Source organism: Macrobrachium nipponense, chromosome 3 (genome assembly GCF_015104395.2).
Source record: "Macrobrachium nipponense isolate FS-2020 chromosome 3, ASM1510439v2, whole genome shotgun sequence".
In the NCBI taxonomy this organism is placed as follows: domain Eukaryota; kingdom Metazoa; phylum Arthropoda; class Malacostraca; order Decapoda; family Palaemonidae; genus Macrobrachium; species Macrobrachium nipponense.
Genome location: NC_087202.1, coordinates 98800353 through 98823293, shown reverse-complemented (window position 1 = coordinate 98823293; position 22941 = coordinate 98800353). Strand labels below are relative to the sequence as shown.

General features: G+C 39.5%; 1 protein-coding gene across 6 annotated transcripts in view; it reads right to left on the bottom strand.

Annotated features, from left to right (window-relative positions):
• Window positions 1-22941, bottom strand: part of LOC135221910 (uncharacterized) — a 210092-nt gene that overhangs the window by 98026 nt on the left and 89125 nt on the right. For 5 of the 6 annotated variants that reach the window (XM_064259919.1, XM_064259918.1, XM_064259921.1 and 2 more), the window contains one exon: window positions 20750-20883. The exons of the other annotated variant lie outside the window; for it this stretch is intronic. In XM_064259919.1, coding sequence (XP_064115989.1) covers window positions 20750-20827 — 78 coding nt within the window. In that variant the 5' untranslated portion in view covers window positions 20828-20883. The remainder of the gene's footprint in view (window positions 1-20749; window positions 20884-22941) is intronic. 6 annotated transcript variants of the gene reach the window in all.

The window sequence follows — 22941 nt, the reverse complement described above, 5'->3', positions numbered from 1 at the left end:
TAGCTGACTTCGTGGTTACTGCCGCGTAAGTCTGCTTGTGCTACTAGAGTTGCCAGCGAGGTAGAGACCTATATAGCTGGTGCACTCCAGATGATCTGTCAACAGGGGCGAGACCACGACGTGACTAGACCATATTGACCATACCATGAGGGCTAAGAAGTAAAATAAATATATATATAAAAATATATATCACCACCTGACCCACCTAGCCAAAGTTAAGGTGTGTTAACTAAGGCTTAAGAGTTAAGAAGTCACCGTTGTCGGCGACTCAACTACTAAATTAAGAGCTCTTCCTAACCATTTTCTACAGGATAGGATGAGTGGTACTTCTTGCCCCCAAGATTGTGTCTGCAGACACGTATGGCCCTAGCGAGCAGCAGATCTCATATGCCATCTTCACATCTCGCAGGGAGTGTGAATTGAACACAGAGTTGCTTCGCTAAAACATGGTACTCAGGATGTTGCTGAGTGCCATGCTCTGTTGAAATGCTTCCGAGGCCGCGCCCTCACCTCGTGAGCATTCAAATCAAAAGATTTCAAATCTTTGTGCAAACACAAAGAAGGAGCTTTTTTGAAAGACCTCCTTAACAATAAAGCCAGGGTGTTCTTCGATATGGGCAAGTCTGGTCTTTCGGAACACTGCAGATTGTCCGTACGACTTCGACTTTCTTGAGTTTTATGTAGATAAAACTTGAGAGACCTGACAGGGCACAGGACTCTCTCTGGCTCCTGCCCACTAACTTGTGCCATCCTTGCTTCCAAGCTCCTGGCCCAAGGACAAAACGGGTTTCCATTCTTAGGCCATAACGAAAAACTTAGAGAGCACACCGCCTTGTGTTCTCTAAAGCCAAAACTTGTGACGATGGCTTAAAATCTCACTAACCCTCTTTGTCGTATCTAGGGTGGTTAGAAAAATGCCTTCCTGATCACATGCAAGAAGTTAACAGGTAGGAGATGTTCGAATGCTTTGACATCAAGAACTTCAGACTATGTCTAAGTTCCATATTGAAAGCTTCGATCTGGACATGCACAGTCAGTCCGTCTGTACTAACGTCAGGTGACCGACCAGTTGACCAGTCAGACGAATCAAGGACAGCAAGGCTGTACCCTGAAGACCATAAGGCACTATTCTTCGCTGAAGGATGAGTGTTTGGACTGCCTGGGCGATTCAAGCTAAGCAAACCTTGGGGGGTGTATCAACGCAACCCAACGTTGTTAGCGAATCAACTCCTGAGCCACTCCTGACTCGAGCTTCTGGTGCCAGGAGAAAGGAGCGAGGAGCAAAAAGGCGATTCAGTCCCGAAGGACGAATGCCTGACAGTCCAACCTGGTCTCATGTTAAACGATCATCGGGGGTGTATAAACGCAACCGACTTCGTCAACAAGAAACTCAGGGCTACTATATGTCTCCTGATCTCGCACGAGTGTCTGACTCCGAGAAAACAGGTGAGACAAAAAGTAGATGGTGAGCGAGTTTCGAGATTTCACAGAACTCAAAGATTGTGAAGGGCTTTGTTGTTTGACAGAAGCAAATCTCTGAGCCCAAAGGCCGTCAACAACATATTGCGTATTCTTTAATAGTTGTGACTGCCAGCTTATCCCATTCTTCAAACGGAAAGGGAAGACTGCAATCTTATGCTGTCAACATCTCGATAGTCTGAACGTAGTCAGACTCAGAGCGGAGAGGTTATAGGTACCTTTCGTGTTAAAGGAGACCGACTCTCTCGGAAAAGGTCCTTGGAAGGACGTGACCTCTGTGAATCTAGGGTCTTGAAGGCCAACATGGGGCGATTAGCGTCATTGTCGCTCCCTGTGATGATATAAATCATCTTATTACATTTCCTAAGTGATTGAAAAAGGGGAAAAGAGACTAAACATCCATCCCCGTTCAATATCATAGGATGGCGTTTAATGTTACCGCTCCCGGATCGAGAAAAAGGGAGCAGAGAAGAAGAAGCCTCTTCGTCCTCAACCTAGCGAAGAGATGAATGAAAGGACGTCCCTAAAGTCTCCACAACTCTCAACATACTTCTAAAGAAAGATTCCACTCGGAAGTCAGTAGTAGCTGCCTTCGATCGAGACCGATTCGAACGGACTTTTGCAATCCTGTAACGAACCTCTAGAGGATCGTTCCATTCTACGCTGTTGTTATAATAGGCTCTTTCTCGTAAACCCGAACCGGGACCGAGAGAAGATACTTCCTAAGATATGAGAGAGCTGTGGAAGATCAGAGTGATATGGACCATGGTTCCAAAAACTCGTTTCGAGGACTGGAGGGACGACTGAATTGCTTCCACTTCTTTCAGATTATGATCCAGGACATCTGAAACCCTCTCCAGATGTCCGGCAACTTCTTTCTATCACCTCAAGAGATACTTAACGCACCGAGAGATGTTCAGAATCATTCCTAGATCTTTAATAAAATTTCAGTTTCCCGGTAGGAAAAAAACTGTAGAGGTCTGAATTGCAGTCTATTCAGGGAAACAAACTTCTTTAGGAAGGAAATGGTCCCAGCAAGCTCATCCATTCCCCTCCCACACAGTATGTTTACTTCCCTAATAAGGCTGCGCTTTGCCTAAGCAAGAGAGCATATAATAGTGCAATGTTGTGGTAGACTCGTAGTCCTATACCGTGCGGTAACGAGCACCGAAAGGAGTAAGATATCTCTGTAGAACATATTAAGGCCAAACGAATGCAATGTTTATTCATTCATGTAAGGAATCCCCTCAATTTTAGGCTAAAGTCCGTGATTGTAGGGCAGAGATACAGTTCGTCAGTCAATCCCGCAGGAGAGAGAGAGACGTAACTGCCAGCACAGAGATACGGTTAGTCAGTCAATCCCGCAGGAGAGAGAGACTTAACCTACAGCGCATGACAGCGAACGAGTTGGTACTGGCTCGTTTGGACTGGAGGAGAGGAGTCAGAGGACAGTGACAGCAGCAGCTTACGATCGTCCGTCATCGTCGTCTCTTAACTTTATGCCTGGGTTGCCAGCTACCCTATTCTATGAAGAAAAAGGTTCGTTATTTTTAGCATAAAGAGACTCTCAAGCTGGTATATTTAAGCGAAACAGAAAACGCTAAATATATAGATGCGTTTGTGTCGTCAGAACACTACCATACAACGGTAAAAGATAAATCGGAAACTCCTGGAAGGCTGCAGGGAGTAACGATTAAATGTCCTTAAAATGGACCATAGACCTCTCGGTTGCCATCCGAAGAGGTAACTACAGCAAGCGTATATGACTTGAACCAACCAGAAATAAAATAACGCAAGGCAAAATATGAAATTATATCACAATAAAGTTTGTTCATACTTACCTGGCAGACATATATATAGCTGAATTCGGAAATACAGCTACATACATATGACAGGCAAGTTTCATGAACAAAACTTAGGAGAATCGAAGCAGTCAGCTCAAGCTTCTTATGTTATTGGACATAAGCGTTCATTGACGTAGTCTACAAGTCTATTTCTTGTACGAGTCTGCGAATGACGAATGAGAGCTCTTCCGAATCTTGTCAATAAGAGCTTATTCGCTTACGCAATATCAAGTTAATGAGATGTTTGTCAATGAGAACTAACCCATTTACGGGACAAAGAGATATTTTGTCAATGAGGGGATACCCACTTACTTGACAAAACGATAGTATATTGTCAATGGGGGAAAGTCACTGAATTGACAAAACGTAATCCAGGAAGTCGAGCATTTATTTTCCGATTCCCGTCTCAAACGAGGAAGGGGCAAGAATCCTGTTAAGAGACTGGGCTTACGTCAGGTATTACGACGATGTTCAATTCGGCAGCGTAGTCCCGACTAGGAACTAACAAAATCTATCATCTGAAAAGCCCTTTCAGATGGGCTAAAAAGCTGGCAAAATTATCCTGGGAAGAGGAAGAAACTCTCCAACCAGCTTCCTCTCCCGTATCACAACTAATGCCTGCTAAAGCTTAAAATTTATTGGCAGTATGGCAAAGGCAGTCCTGTCTTGCGCTTCCTGAAGAGCGTACTTTTGATGAGTGCCTTTGCAAGAATCCTACTGAACGTTGCCGAGAGTCCTGACGTGCAGGACATCGAGCCTTTATAACCCGTAACTGCCTTATCGCAAAGTCTTGACTGCGGTAGTGGCAACTTAAATTTATTGGCAGAATGGCAAAGCTTGCGGTAGAGCAAACGAGAACTTCCCTTGAGCTTTCCTTAACTCCATCCACCTATGCGAAAAGCAATATTAATTGACAGAGACCTCTTGAATTCACGAAACCCGATGTCTTGCTGGGTTTCGAAGAAGTTGTCTGTTCACTTTAAGCTTACTCCGAAGCACTGCCTACTTCACATTCTTTGCAGGTGAGGTAGAAGGTATCATCGAAGGTAGAGGTAAAAATTCTTTAAGCCCAATCTGAACAAGAGCTTGAAGAGTTCAACAGAAACGTTCAGCCAGGCGACACACCTGGCGTGCGCTGGTTGCACGCTCGGCGTCCCACTGGAGCGCGCTTGGCGTCCACTGGAGCGCGCTCGGCGTCCATTGGAGCGCGCTCGGCGTCCACTGGCGCGCACGCTCGGCGTCCACTGGCGCGCGCTTGGCGTGCACCCGCGCGCCCCTGGCTTGGGCGTCCGCTCTCAAAAGCTTACTGCTACTATGACTTCTTTTACGTATTTCTCGGTGGAAAGACGGACACGAGTTCAGGCGACGTTCGCCTTCTTACTTCTCACTGAAACGCATAACGAGAGAGAGAGAGAGAGGACGTGAAGCGTCCTCTTCTATAAAGCTTCTATTTAGAGGGCGCGAGTCCATCCGAAAGCTCCAAAAACCCTGCGCGGGAGGGGAGGACGCTTCGGGAGGACGAGAAGCAATCCTTCAGGATTCGTGCACGTGCACGCACTTAGGCAGTCTGGGGATTTTCATCAGAAACTGCCGAAGGCACGCCAGATCGGTGGGGGTTCCTCGTAACCCTCCTTCGGCTTTCGACATGCTCTCTCACTGGTTCTGGGAGTCAAGCAGAGGTCCCGGCCTAGAGGCGAAACGAGGCCGATCTGACGCACCCTCCACTACACAAGGGGTATCACTGCACTTCTGCACTTCACTTTTACTCTCTAAAGCAAGCACTTTCGATTCTAAGTTACGAATCGAAGGAGTATCAGAGAAAGGGCAATTTCTCTACAGACACTGCTTAGGGCCCGAAGGCAACACTGCAGGGTTAGGAGTAACAATTACAGAAGTAGCACTTCACAGCAATGAAGGAGAGCGAGCACCTCTCGTAGACATATACATAGCCCGTAGGCCATACTACAGGGTTATGCAAAATAAAGTCTACAGGAAGGTTAGCAGGTTCACTACCCTGACTTTTGTTACTGATTAATTGCGTACATACGAATCATACGTCTTCCTTACGGAATTAGACATGTTTACTGATTAATTGCGTACATACGAATCATACGTCTTCCTTACGGAATAGACAAAGTCTCACACTCCTTACATGACAAATCTCAACAAAGAAGCAAGACCCATACCCCTCGTACATACCAAGTGCGAATCTACCGAAGCTTACGGTAGCCACACCCTATCTTTGCAGACAACCCCGTCTGAAACTAGCCTAACTAGATTCAGATATTTTATGCAAAAATGAATCAAATTCAAATCAATTTAAGATAGCGTATGCCTAGCCACAAATCCAAGTGAATAAATCAAAAGACAATTAGGATACTTAGCGGCAATGAAGTTTCCAAAATCCTAAGATGGAGGTACTGAAAACAGGTGTTTTCAGCACCGGCGACAGAAAAATTATGAATAGAAAATGGGAATGATTCCTGATACCCGCCTCCCAGCGGCGGGAATGGGTACTAACCACCTGACTCCCACTGCGTGTGTCGTAAGTGTTTAAATTTCTGTCGGATTCGGAAAAATACAGCTATATATATATCTGACAGGTAAGTTTCATGAACAAAACTTAAATTCTTTGTAAACGTGGCATGGGTTTTGAGCAGCTTTGCCAAATATAGCTGGAGCCAGGTCCATTTATTTGACTGTCTTGAGTCAGTAAGGTTTGACTAGTGTTTCTAAATTGAATTTTGTGTAGATTTCAGAAATCAACTTATTACTTGCATCAGCCAGGCCATTTTCTCTATATGTTTTTGTACTTTTATAGAGAAAAATCTTTATTTCATTGTGACATGATTAACTCTCAGTGGCTCCACTGAGCTTCCAAATTAAATTTTAATTTAGCTTGTTATATGATATTTATGTTGTTTTCTTGTAGGCCTAATACAAAAAGTCATAAACTCCTGAATTAATCTTCATGTTTCTATTATTTATGCTATGTATAAATCATTCCTATTATGACACAAATTAAAAAAAATTTTTCACTGTTTCAGAGGGAAGAATGAACTAACCCTGGAATCCACAAGCATGGTGAAAATTCCTCAGAATAGCTGTTTATTACATCCTTTGGGAGAAAGTAGTGCCACAAAATAAATTTGACAAGGATCATTGGAACAAGGTGGTAAGTACAAAAAACAGGTGAAGTTCACAGAAGCAGTCAAAATAGTTGGCTGTCTGTAATAGACTACCAGAAACATTGTCCAGTGAATTTCTCTATCACAAACAGTGCTACAAGAATTTTAGAGCATATAGAAACCTGCTAGATCTACCTGGTGAACCATGTAGCAGTACCAGTGGCATGGAGCTTTGCTCCTCAGATCTAACACTGACAGTGCCTTGCATCAGCAAGTCTACTTCAGGAATTTTCAAGAAGGAATGTATACTTTGCAAGAAGGTTGGGAAAAAACATTCAAAACCTTCAGGTTCCTCATAATGAATAGCTTGCAAGTAGCGAGACTCTCAGTGCAGAAAATGACATGAGATGCTGCATGTGTGTTGGATGACAAAGAGATGGAAGTGCTGATAGCTGGTGTGGACTTTGTGGCTAAGGAAGTGAAGTATCACACCACATGCAAAAATGCATACATAAAGAAAGCCAAAAGACAGAAGAAGAGAAAGTCCACAGATTATGAAAAGATCAGACAGGCACACCAGGAAGCTTTCTACAAAATCACACATTATGTTCCAAGTTTAGTCATCAGTGCAGGTAGAGAAGAGACTCTTGTAAATGTACTAGATCACACTCATCGTACCCAGCAGAGAACCTGATGGAAAAACTTCAAGATTGCTTTAAGGAGACACTGGTCTGTGTTATCAGCAGCAGAAAGGAAGGATATAGTCTGAAAACCAGTAGAACACAATCAAGTGAGATAGAAAATGATATTTCCAGAATTGCACAATACATCAGAAATGAAATCAAAAGTGTCAGTCATGAACTGAAATCAACCCAGAACCTCACTGCTTAGAACATACATATTATCTTATGACATATTCCAGCATTCTACTGAATTTATTTAGAATATTACTTACAGGGGATTCAGCAATAGGTGAGAAACAGGAGTGCCAGATACAATCTCTTTTGGATGACATTGTATTTGTGACCAGGGGGTTAGTTAAACCTCAAAAACATCTTTTGCTTGGCTTGGGTGTGAAATCCACGACTAGCAGTAAGAAAGTACTCAACATACTTAACAGATTAGGACATTGTATAAGCTATACAACAGTAGTAGAAATAGAAACTGAATTGGCCTCAAGTACTGCAAATAGGAATTCTGCTACACTGTACTCAGGATTGCAAATCTATCAACTGGAATGGCTTTCGACAATTATGATGAATTGACAGAAACTTTGGATGGAAGCAACTCTCATCACGACACAGTCTGTATAGCTTATCAAAATGTTTCCACAGAAACAACTGAGACAGTGACAGAAAGAAAGCCATCTGATAACACAGAATATGTTACACATACAGCTGAGGACGAAGAGGTATCTGTAACCAAATCTGCATGCAACTCTAAGGACACAGATCTTGATTAACTACCAGTAGAGAAGAAAAGTGACAAAATCATCAGCTGTTAAACAAAGTGGGACACCTTCAACTTCCGAAGCTGGACTGAAGCATAGAACTCTAGATGTTCAAGATTCTGATATTCCACCATACATTGAATTCAAACCTAAAGTCAACCAGTTTCAGCTTCACGTTACTGAGACCGTGGTGCCATCTTGCCTTAAGAGTTTGAAAGAGACAATGCATGGGTGATATCTTTTGCCTTTGTTGAAAATATTCCAAAGTGGCATGGGTGGAATTCTTTCGTTACTAAAGATGACTTGCCAAGTCAAGCACCGACATACATGGAGCCAGTTGGAAAGCCACCAACAGGGCTTAATGTGAACAAGGAAAGACAGCAAATAATAGGTGGAAGGAATGCGAGACCTGTTTAGGCAACTATTTTTTCTTGCTGTCACAACTCATATTGCAATAACAACTGTCTTTAAATATCCCTTGACTCCTGTCCCTTTGTGCCTTGGAAATGTTGATGGTTCAATGAGTTATACTGCAATCTACACGTTTACCCAAATTGGAAGGAAAGGTTTAAAGTACAGCACCTAAATCTGTGTCTTAGTGATTGATGCTATGTTTGTTATCCGATGTTTAAAACAACCTGCCTGTTAAGTTCAGAGACTTAGCAACATATTAACAAATGTGTGTGCAACAGAGGTTCATCTTGTCAGTGACTCTTACACAGGAACAAGTATTAAGGGGCTAGAGTAGGACAAGCATCTCAGAGGCTTCAGTGATTGTGGTTCATTGGCTGGTTTCCACATCACCTCTGGTGAGCAGACTAGGCTAAGGAACTTCTCTGCAGCCTTGTTATCCTCTTCATTCAAAACATCCATTCTTCACTTCCTCGCTAATCAGTGGTGTGATGATCAGTACTGTGAAGTACTGGGCAATAAGAAACTATTCTATGCTGTTGATGACAAGTGCTTCCTGCATTCTGTTGAGGATGGACACATGACAAGGAAAGAGTATAAGCTATACTTGTGAGTTCCCACACTGAAGCTGACACATGAATGATGCAGCACGTGACACATATTCACATCCTCAACCCCAACCACATCATCACTAAGAGCAAATGACACTGATGTGCTGATGATTCTGCTGCATCATGCCAGTTTGAATAATTCTGTCACAATATATATGGATGTAGGAAATTCAAACAACAATAGTTGCAGGTACATTGATGTAACATTGCTGGCAGACACATTGGGGAAAGAACTTTGTGAAGCATTACCAGGTATGCATGCCTTCACTGGCTGTGACTATTCTCATTCATTTAAGGGCCAAGGAAAAATATGTCCATTGAATATTATAGAAAATTCTCCAAGATTCAGAAGAGCATTTGGAGAACTTGGCTCTTCAACAATGGCTGAAGACATATACCTTGTGTTGGAAGAGTTTGTGTGTGTTTTGCATGGACAAAACAAGGTTAAAGACGTTAACATTGCCTGCTTCAACATCTTCATTGTGAAGTACCAGTCCAAAGACTAACACTCCTTTGAAAAATATCAAAGGAATTGAACTATCTATGCTTTCTCCATGCTAAGCAACCCTCAAGTAGCATGTCCTTCATGCAAACTTCATTGCCAACATGTGGAAGTCATCAGATGAAAAACAACATTAATTAGCTTGATCCACATGGTAACGGATGGACTAAGGAAAAGGGAAAGTACATGCTGAATTGGCTCACAGGTCCCATGGTTCCTGATTGTCTCAGTGATCAAACTGAAGAAGTTAAGTTAATAATGAGGCAAGTGACACTGAAAATGAAGCAGAGGAAAGTGATGTCTTAGATGACAAAAAATAGTTATTCACTTGAGATGTAGGTCTGAATTCAAATGTATGTCCCTGATTTAGCTTCTGTTTAGCTTTGGAATAAGTTGCAGTTCTAAGTACAGTACCAATGAAATACCTTCTGTATGGATATATTATGCCTTAGAAATTTATAATTGTATAACTAATTGGAACTTTGATAACAATAACATGTCCATATGTGTATTCATATGTTCCACGATATCAAATCTAAACTTTCTATTTACCTTGTATGGCTAGTGAATGTCTTTGATATGAGGCATTCAGCATTAGAAGGGCCTCTCGCCACAACTTTTGAAAATGGCTTTTTTCGCCTGATCAGCTTCCCAACATATCTAACTTTCATATGGGAAGGTGCAAGAGGCCATTTCCATACAAAAACATAGGGTAAATAATCCTTTATTATGAATGTGATTTTCAACCATATGGCAAGTTGTTGTCATCAAGTGGAAGTTTGTAAAACAGAATGGCCTTTCACCACTCAGTTCCTGGGAATGCCAGGCTGGTACCGAATGCCCAAAGTTTCAGCCTTCCACGCAGATTATAACAAACCTGTGATTGCAGCCACTATTTTTACTTATTATTTTGTGAATTTGCAGCTTCCGTGATATTTTTGTGCATTCTCTATGTCAGGACGTGCTATTGATTCTGTAGCTAAAAGCTAAGTGGCCAATGGTCGTGTGAAAAGGTGAAAATTAACAGGGGTGGGGTTGAACTCTAATTTTTTTTATGCATACTATGATATTTCTGATTGAAAATACTTCCCCTCATACAAATTTCAACTTTGTATCTTGAAAAATAAAGAAATTAGAGCAGGTTGAAGTTCCAAAACTTTGATTGCTTATAGGTGATTGAAACTTTTTACATGCTACCATATTGCATGTAGGTAATAAAACAAAAAGTGTTAAATTTGAAAATAATCACAACTGATATCTGATATATATAGCCTACTTTGAATAAAGCCTTTTTTTCATTAAAATCATCTTTTATTGCCTTTTACTGATTCCTGTGATGTATACATCTTAATAAGCATTCATTCACATAACAGACACATACGTATTGCAATATTGCCAGGTATCATCTAGGAAAATGCCTTATATATCACAAAAACGGTCAGGCTGGTGCAAGTAAGAAGTTGATACTTGAAATCTACACAAAATTTCAGTTTAGAAATACTTTTCCAAGCTTACTGACTCAGACAGTCAAATAAACAAACCTGACTCCAGGACTAAAATGTACTGTATGGTCACGAAGTCTTCTATTCCATTTCATGACCTTGCCCCAACAATACATGACAATGGAGAGTCCCTTAAAAGCACGCCTAAGTGCCCAGGAGAAGGAAATCTTGTACAACAATCTTAAATATTTACAGCAAAAAAGAAGAAATGGCAGACCATAAATTGACATCTCAAGACTGATGGATTGTGACTGCTGCAGCGGGAGTTGTGAAAGAACCATATGTCGGTTGCTTCAAGAAACTAAAGATGAAAACAATCCTGTTTTTAGTGAACCAGTAAATCAACGTTAAAACTGTGACAGCGCTGGGTCACGGCCGAGATTTGGTCTTGGTCTTCAGCCTCTGGAATGTACGAGTCGATGCCAGGAAGAAGGATCACCCCAGATAAACATAAACAAATGTTCTCCAACATAAAATTTGGTAAAGCTGTATTAATCTGTTTTACCTCTGCCCTGCCCTTCGATTTTGGTTCAAATATAGGAACTCGGCTATCCTTGGATACTAGGGCACCACTGGGCACTTGCAAGAGGAAGAGGAATGTCTCAGAGCAGACACGAAGGCAGTTGCAGTGGTTCTCTAAATCCCTTGCAAGGCATTGGTGGGTAGCTGACTGAGTCTGCCACAGGCCTTTTCAGTGGCTGTGATCCGTCACTAAAGCACCACTGGCACCTCTTCTCAGGGCTGGAACCTCAGAATTTGAGGACAGCCTACTCACTTCCGTCTAGATACCTTTCCAACGGCCATCCATTGTCACTACCTGGGATGCTGCAACAGGTCTGACTGAGGGGGCCAACTACCCATGGGCAGACCCCACCAACACTTCACTAACACTTTTTCTCTCTTCTTTGTCCATATGGACTCGCACTGAATTCGCTATTCGCTAACTGTATAACTCTATCTACTATTAATCCCAACTTGCTATTGAAATTACATACAATCTTTGACTAGAGGCTAGCAAGGGGGTTGGGTTTGGAAGTGTGGGAGCTGGGTAAAGGAGCAAGTTGAATAGTTGAAGGACTGGGAACAGGTGACACAGGAGGAGCAAGCATAGAAACGATAGGAATATTATGATTATCAGAAGACTTGGCAGATTTATGTAGTCTTGCAATCTACTGTCTTAGTCTCTGCTCTAGTGGCCGCCTTATGTTTTCTACCCCTATCTAATTTTGCTAAATGAGAGCCCAAAACCTTCCACCTATAGCATCCTACTCTGAACATTTGTCACAGGTTCAATCAATTGAACACTCTTGTCCCCTACATTCTATACTCAAAATGTGTGTCATACTTTTCTGTAGTAAGTCTCATACTGCAGCCTTTGCTGCAATACTATAAGGTAAGTTGCATTAGTGTCAGACATAATGAAAATAATCAGACATAATGAAAATAACAAGTCAACAATCAGTCTTAATCAATGTCAAAATTAAGTAAAATGTCAAAAATTAGAACAAATGGTCTTGATAAGAGCACTTGACAAAAATACAAAGCCATAGGCTACCAATACTTCACCAAAAGAACCTTCAAATGGAAAAGTGTCGAAAATCCAAAATCTAAGCTGACTGCTCACAACTGAACTCCCTGCTGAAGTTTTTCCTCTTACCCTGAAAGTGGGTGGGTCTAGTTCACCTACACCAACACTAGCTGCTGGCAAGGGAAATTGTGAGCAATGCAATTACTTGGTAAGTTACATATATAAAAAGTCTTATTCCAGGTTTAAAAACTTTAAATTCTGAAATGCAACGACCTCAGTGATGATGACCTGACTGTGCTCCATCATCCTGCAAGGCTTCCTTCTTCCAACAAGCTCTGTTCTGAACAGTTGTATGTGTATGTATAAATTGTAATAAAACATTATTACAAGTGATTGCAGCATCAACTAGGAGAATTAATGACAAAATGCAATAATAAAATAAGAGCAATCATAAGAAAGACCAAAAAGGCTTTAAACAAAGAGAATGCAGCTGATGCAGCAATCACAATTAACATAAAATTATACATAGTATATTGATTTTGCAACCTGAATGAGAGGTAATGTAGTAGCTCCGAAGCTGTCTATCTGACTAGAGACCTATGAAATTAATAGTGTTCCTGTACATTTCATAGAAGTTAGAGTCAACCTTGGTCTTCAGTGCTCTTAAACTCCATCACTGTGATGGCAAATCCATATCTATAATTGGACTGTGCACTGTCAAGATCACTTGCTCCAGCCAGAAAAAGTCATCTTGCAGATATTCTTATGAAATGTGCATGGAAATCAACAGGCTGACATAACCTGGCCTGCACACAATCACTAAATTCTGGTATCTGTAGTGCAATTGCCCGCCATAAGTGACATCTTCATACTGCCTAATGCAGTTCACTAGAGCATACATCGTAAATTTCCATACTCTACGTAAAACAATGCCTGGATTGTAAAATCACCCAGAGGGGGTTCCCCCATAGGGGGGTAATGCCATCAATGCACCTCATGCAGTAAATTGTAGGCATTACTTAAGGTTCTTTCCAGTGTCCCTTCGGCCCCTAGCTGCAACTGCTTTCATTCCTTTAACTGTACCTCCTTTCATATCATCTTTCTTCCATCTTACTGTCCAACCTCTCCCAGCAGTTGATTCATAGTGCAACTGCAAGGCTTTCCTCCTGTTACACCTTTCAAACCTTTTCACTATCAATTTCCGTTTCAGCACTGAATGGCCTTAATTGCCCCAGTGCTTGGCATTATGCCTAAAACCCATAAATCAATCAAACCAGAGGGATTTCTTGTTATTTGATTTTAATTGAAGTGCTACTTGGGTGGTCTGACAGCCACCAACAGACATACCTTTCAAATAATACTCATACTTAGTCATGCAAACCTCTAGGTTGCTATCAATCATTCTATTCCTGCTCTGATATATAATCTAACCACATCTATAAACTTCCTGGATGCTTTATGGCAGCAAAGTTGTTTATATATAATGGAAGTATGTCAGACATAAGGAAAGGCCATCAAAGTTAGTTTACTTTTAAACTATTTTCCCTTCAAAATGGATTCCACTGGTACAATTTCTGTAGCATGATTGAAACCACTGAAATTGTCATGAAATAATGAGGAGTTTTGCTTATGCTGCAACCATCACAGGAATGACTTTCCAACTGTCATTCTACAAACCAATACTAAATACATTCAAGCTAGTCTTTACTAGAATTGTATATTAGTGTTCTGTATTTGTTTATAAACATATCCCATTACGTATACCCAGTCTTTTTTTTTCAACCATTACTTTTCTAAAAGTTGATGAAAGGAATATTTTGTATCTCGGCTAAGAAAAAAAGAATAAATATGAAGTGGATGAGATCAGAAGAGCCCTTGACACGATAGAGAGTGGCTAAAGTCCCAGGATCACCAGGAATTATAAACAATTTCTTGAAAGCGCTGCACACCCAGTCAGTGATGAGCAAACCAGAATTTATGAAAATATGATAAAGGAGGGTATCAAAGTGAGGGGGGAAAAAGTATGACACTTTTCCTTTAATACCCAAAGGAAAAGTAGTTGCACTATTATCTGTAGGAATATTTATACAAAAATGGATGTTTGTTTGTATGTGTGTGTATGTGCCACAGACACTGACATGCAGTGAGCAATTTCAACCAAACTTGGTATACATATAAATTGGCATCACGGCACCAAGGGGGATGTGGGGAGGGGAAAAGTAGAAATAACTGAAAACGACAGATAGTGTCTAATCCATAGTTTATGAGATCAATGAGATTAATATGCTGTAGTGACATTCCTGATGCCCTTCAAGTCCAAGTTCAGCCCCAATAAAGAGGAGGGGGTGAAAAAGGGAGGGAAGGGGGTGACATAAAATTAGCCAAAAACAATAGATATTAGTGTCGAATAGTGACACTCCAGATGCCCTTCAAGTCCAAGGTCACCCCAGTAGGGAGGGGGTGGGAAGAAGGTAACGTAAAAATAACAAAAAACGACATATATTAGTCTCTAACCAATAGTTTTAAAAGGTCACTGAAATGAATAGTGACACCCGATGCCCTTCAAGTCCAAGTTCAGCCCCAATAGGGAGAGGGAATGAATTGGGGTGGGAAGGGGGTGATGTAAAAGTAATAAAAAACAACATATTTAATGTCTAACTTATAGTTTTCAAGATCACTTAGTTGAACAGTGCCACTCTCAATGCCCTTCAAATCAAAGTTCAGCTTAAATAGGAAGGGTGGGTGGGAAGGGGGTGATGTAAAAATAACCAGAAACAACAGATAGTGTCTAATCCATAGTTTTCAAGGTTACTAAGATGAATAGTGATACTCCTGATGCCCTTCAAGTCAGAGTTCAGCCCCAATAGGGAGGGGGGTGAAATAGAGTGGGAAGGGGCTGACATAAAAATAACCGAAAATAACAGATATTACTGTCTAATCCAAAGCTTTTGAGGTTGCAGAGACGAATAATGACACTCCTGATGCCATATTAGTCCACGTTCTAGTTCCATCAAGATGCATAGTGATGCTTCTGATGCCCTTTAATTCATTGCTCAACCCCAGTAGAAGGCGGGGGGAAAAGGTGTGGGAAGGGGGTAAAAAAAATGTTAGTGCCAAATCCATAGTTTTTCTACTCCATAGTTTTCAAAGTCACTGAGATGAATAGTGACATTTCCAATACCCTTTAAGTCCAAGTTTAGCCCTGACAGGAAGGGGGGGGGGGGGGTTGGGAGGGGGTGACATGCAAAAATAACTGAAAATGACAGTCATTAGTATCTGACCCATAGTTTTTGAGGTGACCAAGATGAATAGTGACACTTCCAATGGGCTTTAAGTCCAAGTTCAACCCCAATAAGAAGGGTGGGAAGGGGATAACATGTAAAAATAACTGAAAACGACAGATATTAACCCTCTTACGCCGATTGGACGTATTAAACGTCGAGTCAAAATGTCTCCCGTATGCCGATTGGACGTATCATACGTCGGCTCAAAAAAGTTTTTTTAAAAATTCGCGGAAAAATACTTATAGGCCTACCAGCCGAAAACTTTTGTATCACGCGCCTTGGGGGATGCTGGGAGTTCACGGATCAAGGCGTTGTTTTGTTTACAATCGCTACGCAGGCGCGCAAGCGCGAATTTCTTTCTTATCGCACTAAAAAGTATCAGTGACACATCTCGGAAATTATTTCGTCACTTTGACATAATTATTGCACCATTTTAAATTATCCTTTACATGAAGTATTATATATGAAAATGTGCGCAATTTCATGCACAATACAACTAAAAAATACTCATGATTGTAGCTTTTATCAATTTTGAAATATTTTCATATAAATAACGATAAGTGCAAAAATTTCAACCTTCGGTCAACTTTGACTCTACAGAAATGGTCGAGAAACGCAATTGTAAGCTAAAATTCTTATATTATAGTAATATTCAATCATTTGCCTTCATTTTGCAACAAATTGGACGTCTCTAGCACAATATTTCGATTTATGGTGAATTTATGAAAAAACTTTTTCCTTACGTTCGTGCGATAACTCTTCCGATAAATTTTTTCGTGCGATTGTCCTAATGTTTGCACCCTTTTAAATTTGCCGTTACATAAAGTTCTATATATGGAAATGTGCGCAATTTCATGCACAATACAACAAAAGACAACCCATGGTTGTAGCTTTTATCAGTTTTGAAATATTTTCATATAAATAACGTTAAGTGCAAAAATTTCAACTTTCGGTCAGCTTTGACTCTACCGAAATGGTCGAAAACGCAATTGTAAGCTAAAACTCTTATATTCTAGTAATATTCAATCATTTACCTTCATTTTGCAACGACTTGGAAGTCTCTAGCACAATATTTTGATTTATGGTGAATTTATGAAAAAAAAAAAAAATTACGTTCGCGCGGTAACTCTTCCGAAAAAATCAGAATTTTTTTGTGCGATTGTCGAAATGTTTGCACCATTTAAAATTAGCTGTTTCATAAAGTTTTATATATGAAAATGTGCGCAATTTCATGTAGAATACAACTAAAAATGATTGAAGGTTGTAGCTTTTCTCTTTTTTCGAAATATTTGCATATAAATCACGATAAATAGAAAAAAAACCACGTTCGGTCAAATTTGACTCTACCGAAATAGTTGAAAAAACGCAATTGTAAGCTAAAACTCTTACGGCCTAGTAATATTCCGTCATGTTTCTTCATTTTGAAACAAATTTGAAGTCTCTAAAACAATATTGTGATTTATGGTGAATTTTGAAAAATATATTTACCTTCACTCCGCGCGCCGATTCGCGGCCGCAAGTCTCCGAAATACGTACATGGCATTATCCTAATATTTGCTCCTTTTCATATTCCTTTTATTTAGAGTTTCATATATCAAAATGTGCGCAAATTCATGAAGAATACAATAAAAAATAATTGAAGGTTGTAGCTTTTTCCATCTTCGAAATATGTGCATATGAAAAAATATATATATTAAAATTTCGACATTCGGTCAAATTTAACTCGTCCGAAATGGTCGAAATCTGCAATTCTAATCTAAAACTCTTACAGTATCGTAATATTCAATCATTTGTCTTAATTTCGAAACAAATTGGAAGTCTCTAGAACATTATTTAGAATTACGGTGAATTTTTGAAAAAAATATTTTTTTGCGTCCGCGCGTTACGAATTCGTACATCATTTTGTGATAATATTTTTCCGGTGTTACTTTTATTGTTTTACAATGTATTATATATCAAAATGATCGCAATTTAGTGTACAATACAACGCAAAAAAAAGTAACTGGTTAGCTTTGACCGTTTTCTGCACAGCGTGATTTGAATACAATTATGTATGAATTTTTTTTTTCGCTACCATATATCGCATTATTTACATATGATAATGATATTATTTTTCATTTCTGATGGTTGCATTCTAAACTTCAGGCAATGACAAAAAAAGGAGCCAAAAATGAACTCTTAATCTTCAAAAGTACGCGCGCTGTAATTTTTTGAAAAAATTATTTTTTCCACTTCCGCGCTCACTCCAAACCAGGCCCGGCATACGGGAGACGTTTTGATTTTTAGGGCTCCGGCTTAAGAGGGTTAATGTCCAATTTATAGTTTTCAAGGTTGCTGAGATGAATAGTGACACTCTCGATGTCTTTAAGTCTAAGTTCAGTCTCAATAGGAAGATGGGGTGGGAAGGTGGTGACATCTGAAAATAACAGAAAACTAAAGACAGTAGTGTCTAACCCATAGCTTTTGAGGTCGCCGAGATGAATAGTGACACTCCTGATGCCCCTTAAATCCAAGTTCAGTCCCCCCCCAAAAAAATTATGGATATTTGCATCTACTTCATAGTTTTTGAGGTCACTGGGATAAACAGACACTCTCCTGGTGACCTTCAAGTTCAACTCTAGTAGGAATGGGGGTGAGAAGTGGTGAAATATAAAATGTCAAAAATGCTGGGCTATGGGACTGAAGCAACTATCTTGACAGAAAAGAGAGAGAGAGGGAGAGAGGAGGATTTGGATGAGAGAAGAGAGAGAGAAAGAGAGAGAGAGGAGAGAAGAGAGGAGGAGAGAGAGGCGTGAGAGAGAGAGCGAGAGAGAGGGGACGGGGGAGGTTGTTGGGGGGGTTGGGAGGAGAGAGAGCAAAAGAGTTTATCGTTTGTCATTCAGATTTTTCCTAGGCAGCGCCGGGTTGGTCAGCTAGTTTGATTATACAAGCAAATTATGAGATGCTGCTAGATAAAGTTCTAAAATGATTGCACACAGGCAGTCTTGATGACAAGCCAATTACAGAATTATTACCATAGGGAAGAGATTAAACCTTATACTAAGAGATCTTGAGAAAGCATTTGACAGTCTCTAGGCAAGCAATTCCATTGGTAATAGAAAATCAAAGTACCAGAATGTCTCATCAGGCTAATGATATTAATATACCAGTGAGAACAACATGCACATAAGAAGAATCAGATATCAATGTTGGCACTGATCAAGGATCACTACAAAGTCCTTTATTTTTTACCACAGTAATGGAGGAAGCCAAAGAAGGATAGAAAGGAATGGCCTAGGGAAATTTACTGCAAACTCACAGGAAAACATTATAGAAATGTCTGAAAGAGGGAAGAGTTGAATGGAGATGAGAGGCAAGGCACAAAAATCAACATACACAAAATAGAGCTTGACTGGAAAGGAAGCACAGGAAAAAGTCAGAGAAGTGGCCATGAGGATGCAACAGAAGATTTGTAGGGATGAACTTGGGATGGTGTTTAAAATGTAATCAACTGTGTCACAAGATGTGCTCAAGATTACAAAATATAATTGGAATAAAGAATTTCCAATTCCTGAAATGTACATGCAGAAAAAATTAAGAAAAGAAGGGTCACCATACTGTGGTTAGAATGGAATGTATTAAAAGAGAGACATTTCTTAATATGGATAGATTCACATAATTTCGTCCAAATAACAAGAAGATGAACTGGCAAGTATTCTATTAATAAAAAAAACAACAGTATGAATTAATGATGTACTCATAAGGATTGTACTCTCCACAGCAAAGAAATGGACGCTTACCAGTACGTACATACATAGCAACTGGAGGAGATTTTAAAGAGGTGTGATTAAAAATTGTAAAGTTTCGGAGCTGGAATGCAATGGAAAGATCATACTTCAAATCAATGTCAAAAATACCTTCTTCATTCAAATGAGTCTCTTTTCTTTATCTCAAAACCATAATGAGCACTTATATATACGTAACTTTCAGCATCCTTTTATTATTACTACTGTTGGATCAACATCAGCACCATCCAACAAACCTTAACTCAAAGTTGGCCACAATTGCAGGGAGATAAGTAAAAATCCAGGATTACCAACATAACTTTCCTACATTACATTCTTAGGCCAACTAGCATTCCACCCACCCAAAGTGCTAAGCTCTGATAAAAGCTGCCATTTATTATCATCCAACCTCATTACCTGGAATTGCTATGAAATGGACTGGGCTAGGAATAGTCAAGATTAGCAACAATACCTTCATCCATAAAATACCTTCAATTCAAATAACTGAAGCCTCATATGTCGCAAATTAATTATAAGGCCTATTCAAGCTAATTTCACTCAAATACCATTGGACAAGTAAGAGAACTACCAAGCACTACCACAAAACTGATACTATATTAAGGTCTTCTGGACACTAAGGGATTAAGAGGGGTTCAGATCACTGACTAGTTCTTTACCATCTGTCACAAAATAACATGAACTAAGCAGGTAAGAAAACCCTTGCTCATGATAATCATAAATCCAACAAGTAATGATTATGGTATCAGGCGAATAACATTAACTGCAACTAATCACGCACTGCTACGTAATTTTAATCTAAATACCATCTCAAAATTGGTATTAAATTAATTCATTTCTAACTAATGAAAACAGAACCGCTGTTCTAAAGACAACTAGTGTTACAGTATGCAGCAGCAGCAGCAGTGACAGTAAGACATTAACAGAGGTAGTTCAAATAAGCGGCACTTAACACAGATACTAAAACCCAAGGAACAGAAAGTAAAACTATAAAGGGAAAGTTACCACCAAGATTTGGAATACAGCCTAAACAAGAAAAATTTATTGAGGAAGCACAAAAACTAGTCAAGTTCTGGGAAGCAAAATCAACAGGTCTGCTCAGTCTGACAAACAAACTTGACAGTGAGCTGAGCTTATTTTTTAGAGTGCACCTGGAAAGGCAGTCATAATGTGACAGGTTTTTATGAGTCAAAATAATTGTACATACTAAGGAACATTTCTGAATTACCTGAGTTACTGGAAAATCGTACAACCATTCCACTTCCTTCAGAAATTGGACAATCTTCTCCAGAAACTGGCCTTCCATAGTTCTGTACTAACTTGCATGTGTTTGTAGCTATGTAAAACTGGGTACAGGGGCATCTGTGGTGAAATATCATTATAACAGTATTTCTATCTTCATGCAGACTCAGAAGAACAAAAAATATTTTTACTGCAAAAATAAAGCTCATCATTCAGTATCAGATAAAAGTCCATGCTTTCACTATTCTTTGAAAAAATCATAGAAGTTACAGAAAAATGCTGTACTGCACCGCTGTAAATGACAAATGAACTAGGCAGTCCCTGGTTTACAACTGGGGTTCCATTCCTATGCAGCGTCATAAGCTGAAAACTATCAAAAATCCTAAGAAAGCCTTACTATTAATGCTTTTGGTGTACTATACTGAAAACAATGTAAACTGCATTTTTCATTTAAAAAAAAAAAAAAAAAAAACTTGCAAATATTTATTATTCTGTCGTTTTGGAGCCACATATCTTCCGTTGGATCAGCATCTTAACCCCGAAACAAGCTCCGTAAACCAGAAAATAATTTTTGATGAATATAGTTGAAAAATGCCATAACCTCAGAATATCATAAGCCAGACCTTATGTAAGCCAAGGACTGACACTATGTACATACTAATAAAAAATTTCTGATTATTTTTGTTTATAAAAAATACAGCATGTGTACATACTGAAGCCTTAAATATATAATATATATATTATATATATATATATATATATATTATCTTTATATATTTCTATATATATATATATATAGATATATTATATATATATATATATATATATATATATCTCTCTCTCTCTCTCTCTCTCTCTCTATCTATATGGAAATACTTTGGTAAAGCTGATAGTCATTCAGGCTTGGCAGTGAGATACTATTAATTTTGTAAATAATAAGTGTTCACAGTTTTCTTTGGAACATGGACAAATTTTGGGATAGTTAAAGGTGGGATTTTAACAAAATATTTCAGCCTCTTATATTTAAATCATCTTAAAATTTCCTATTTGTTCCTATGAGAATACAAACTTTCATCTTTTGTATGAAGACTTACTCCTTGCTGAGGCATGCTTGATTGGTTGCAGCCCCTGACCATGCAAATCACAACACTTTTCTGCAAGCTAAGATCCCTGGAAATTGGTGGATCTTTTACTAATACTATTTTAAATGTAGGCAGAACCCAAAGGGTAAGTGTTAACAACTAGTATAGTAGCTTTATTAATGCCATTTCAAGTGTTCCTCAAAGTAGTGTTCTTGGGCCTTTGCTGTTTATTTTCCATACTAGTGACAAGTAGAAAGGTCTGGAGGACAAACTGATTGCATATGCTGATGATGCTACTCTTTTCACTCTTGTTCCTTCTCAGCACTTTAGGTCTGTGGTTGTAGAATCATTGAATCCTTGTATAGAGATACAACACAAATTCATGAGTGGAGTAGGCTTTGAGGCAAGAAGCTTAACCCTTCTAAAACTCAAAGTATGATAATCAGTCAAGAACACTTGATTTTGCACTCTGATTTACACTTAAACTGGTAGTTTTTAATATCAGTGACTTTTAAGGTCTTAAGGTGTACTTTTGATAAGAAATTTACTTTTGAGAAGCATATACTATATCTCCTGAATTTCAGGTATCTGTTTTATTTCTATTTTCTATTATTTATATATTTACCCACTTTTCCAATTACTTACCTCTCTCTCTCTATTGCTAAGGATTTAAAGAAAGACAGGAAAGAAAGAAAAGATACTGTACATGGATCATGACTGGTGCTGATCTTCCCCCTAAAAAGATCCGATTCCTGAATTCATTTGTGACCAGGAGGAAGGATGGCCTCTGTAAAGGCCTGTACACACGAGCGGGCCTGATCGGCGTGCTCCGAGGTTGACGGGCAAATTCTGGCGGGATCACCCGTGAATGTTGTCCACACGGGTGAGGCGATGGAGAGGTGGGCGTGCTCGACGATGCCAGTAGTGCATTCATTGCAGTACGATAAACATGATGCCTACCGCAAAGAAGATATTGTGTAGCAAGATAATTTGTTTTGTGTGTGATGAAAAATAAGAAAAAGAAGAGAATATGGTGCAAAGAATGGCTCAGTAAAAGAAATGTATATGGTTAACGTACGTCTGCCAGGGTCGAAGC